Here is a 778-nt window from a genome sequence, read left to right as displayed (position 1 = left end):
CAAGGGGATCCATCCCAGGGCCATCCCATAGCGGCGGGGCTGTAACTGCCCCCTGTGATGGGGGGCTCAGTGCCCACCAGCCCCACGGGGGTTTCCTGTGCTGGAGCCAAGGTGGCTGGGCAGACGGGGCCCAAAGGAGAGCGGGTGAGTTTCCCCTGTCCTATGTCCCCTGGGAGCCCATGACGGTTCCCTGAGAGGGCAGCCGGCACCCCTGACACATCTCCAGGAGGTCCCAGCTCTCTCCACCCCCAGTCTGGGGAGCACCAACCTGCTCCTGCCTGAAACTGGGCAGCTTCTTCACAGCCTCTTCTCCCTCCTCCTCCTCCTTAGGGTGACATGGGCGATCTCGGCCTCCCCGGTGCACCGGGACCCAAGGTACTGTGCCTGGGGAGGGTCTTTTGGGGAAAGGAGGGTCCCACAAACATTGCAGACCGGAGGCAAGGATGCTGCTTAGGGGACCACCTCCCGCTGGAATGGGGAGGGGGATGCTGGTATTTGGGTTCCTCAAGGGTGGAGGTAAAGGCTTGCTGGGATGTGCACGCTTGCCCTCCCCTCCTTTGGGGGCCAGGGTGCCCCTTGGGATGACCCATCCACTGCAGCCTAAGCTGGGAGCAGGAGCCTCAAGAATTAAGGTTTCTTAATGTTGCCAGCACCAAGAGGGTAGATGGGGCGGCAGCGGGTGTAAAGGACCGATCCTGCTGCTCGGAGACCTGCAGAAGAACGCAAGGGTGCCTGCAAGCATCCCCGCTCGGCACCGAGCTCTGCTGCAGCATTGGAG

The 778-nt window shown here is 62.9% G+C and overlaps 1 protein-coding gene across 1 annotated transcript in view; it reads left to right on the top strand.

Annotated features, from left to right (window-relative positions):
- The window catches only part of LOC104168064 (collagen alpha-1(XVIII) chain-like), a gene marked incomplete at its 3' end in the record, with an annotated part of 5840 nt that overhangs the window by 393 nt on the left and 4669 nt on the right, over positions 1-778 (top strand). The window contains exons 2-3 of the mRNA XM_009708516.1: positions 112-144; positions 331-375. Of these exons, the coding sequence (XP_009706818.1) occupies positions 112-144; positions 331-375 (78 nt within the window). The remainder of the gene's footprint in view (positions 1-111; positions 145-330; positions 376-778) is intronic.

Source organism: Cariama cristata, unplaced genomic scaffold (assembly GCF_000690535.1).
Source record: "Cariama cristata isolate BGI_N322 unplaced genomic scaffold, ASM69053v1 scaffold29849, whole genome shotgun sequence".
Taxonomy (NCBI): Eukaryota; Metazoa; Chordata; class Aves; order Cariamiformes; family Cariamidae; genus Cariama; species Cariama cristata.
Note: the sequence above shows the minus strand (reverse complement) of the source record. Positions and strands in the feature narration are given on the sequence as shown.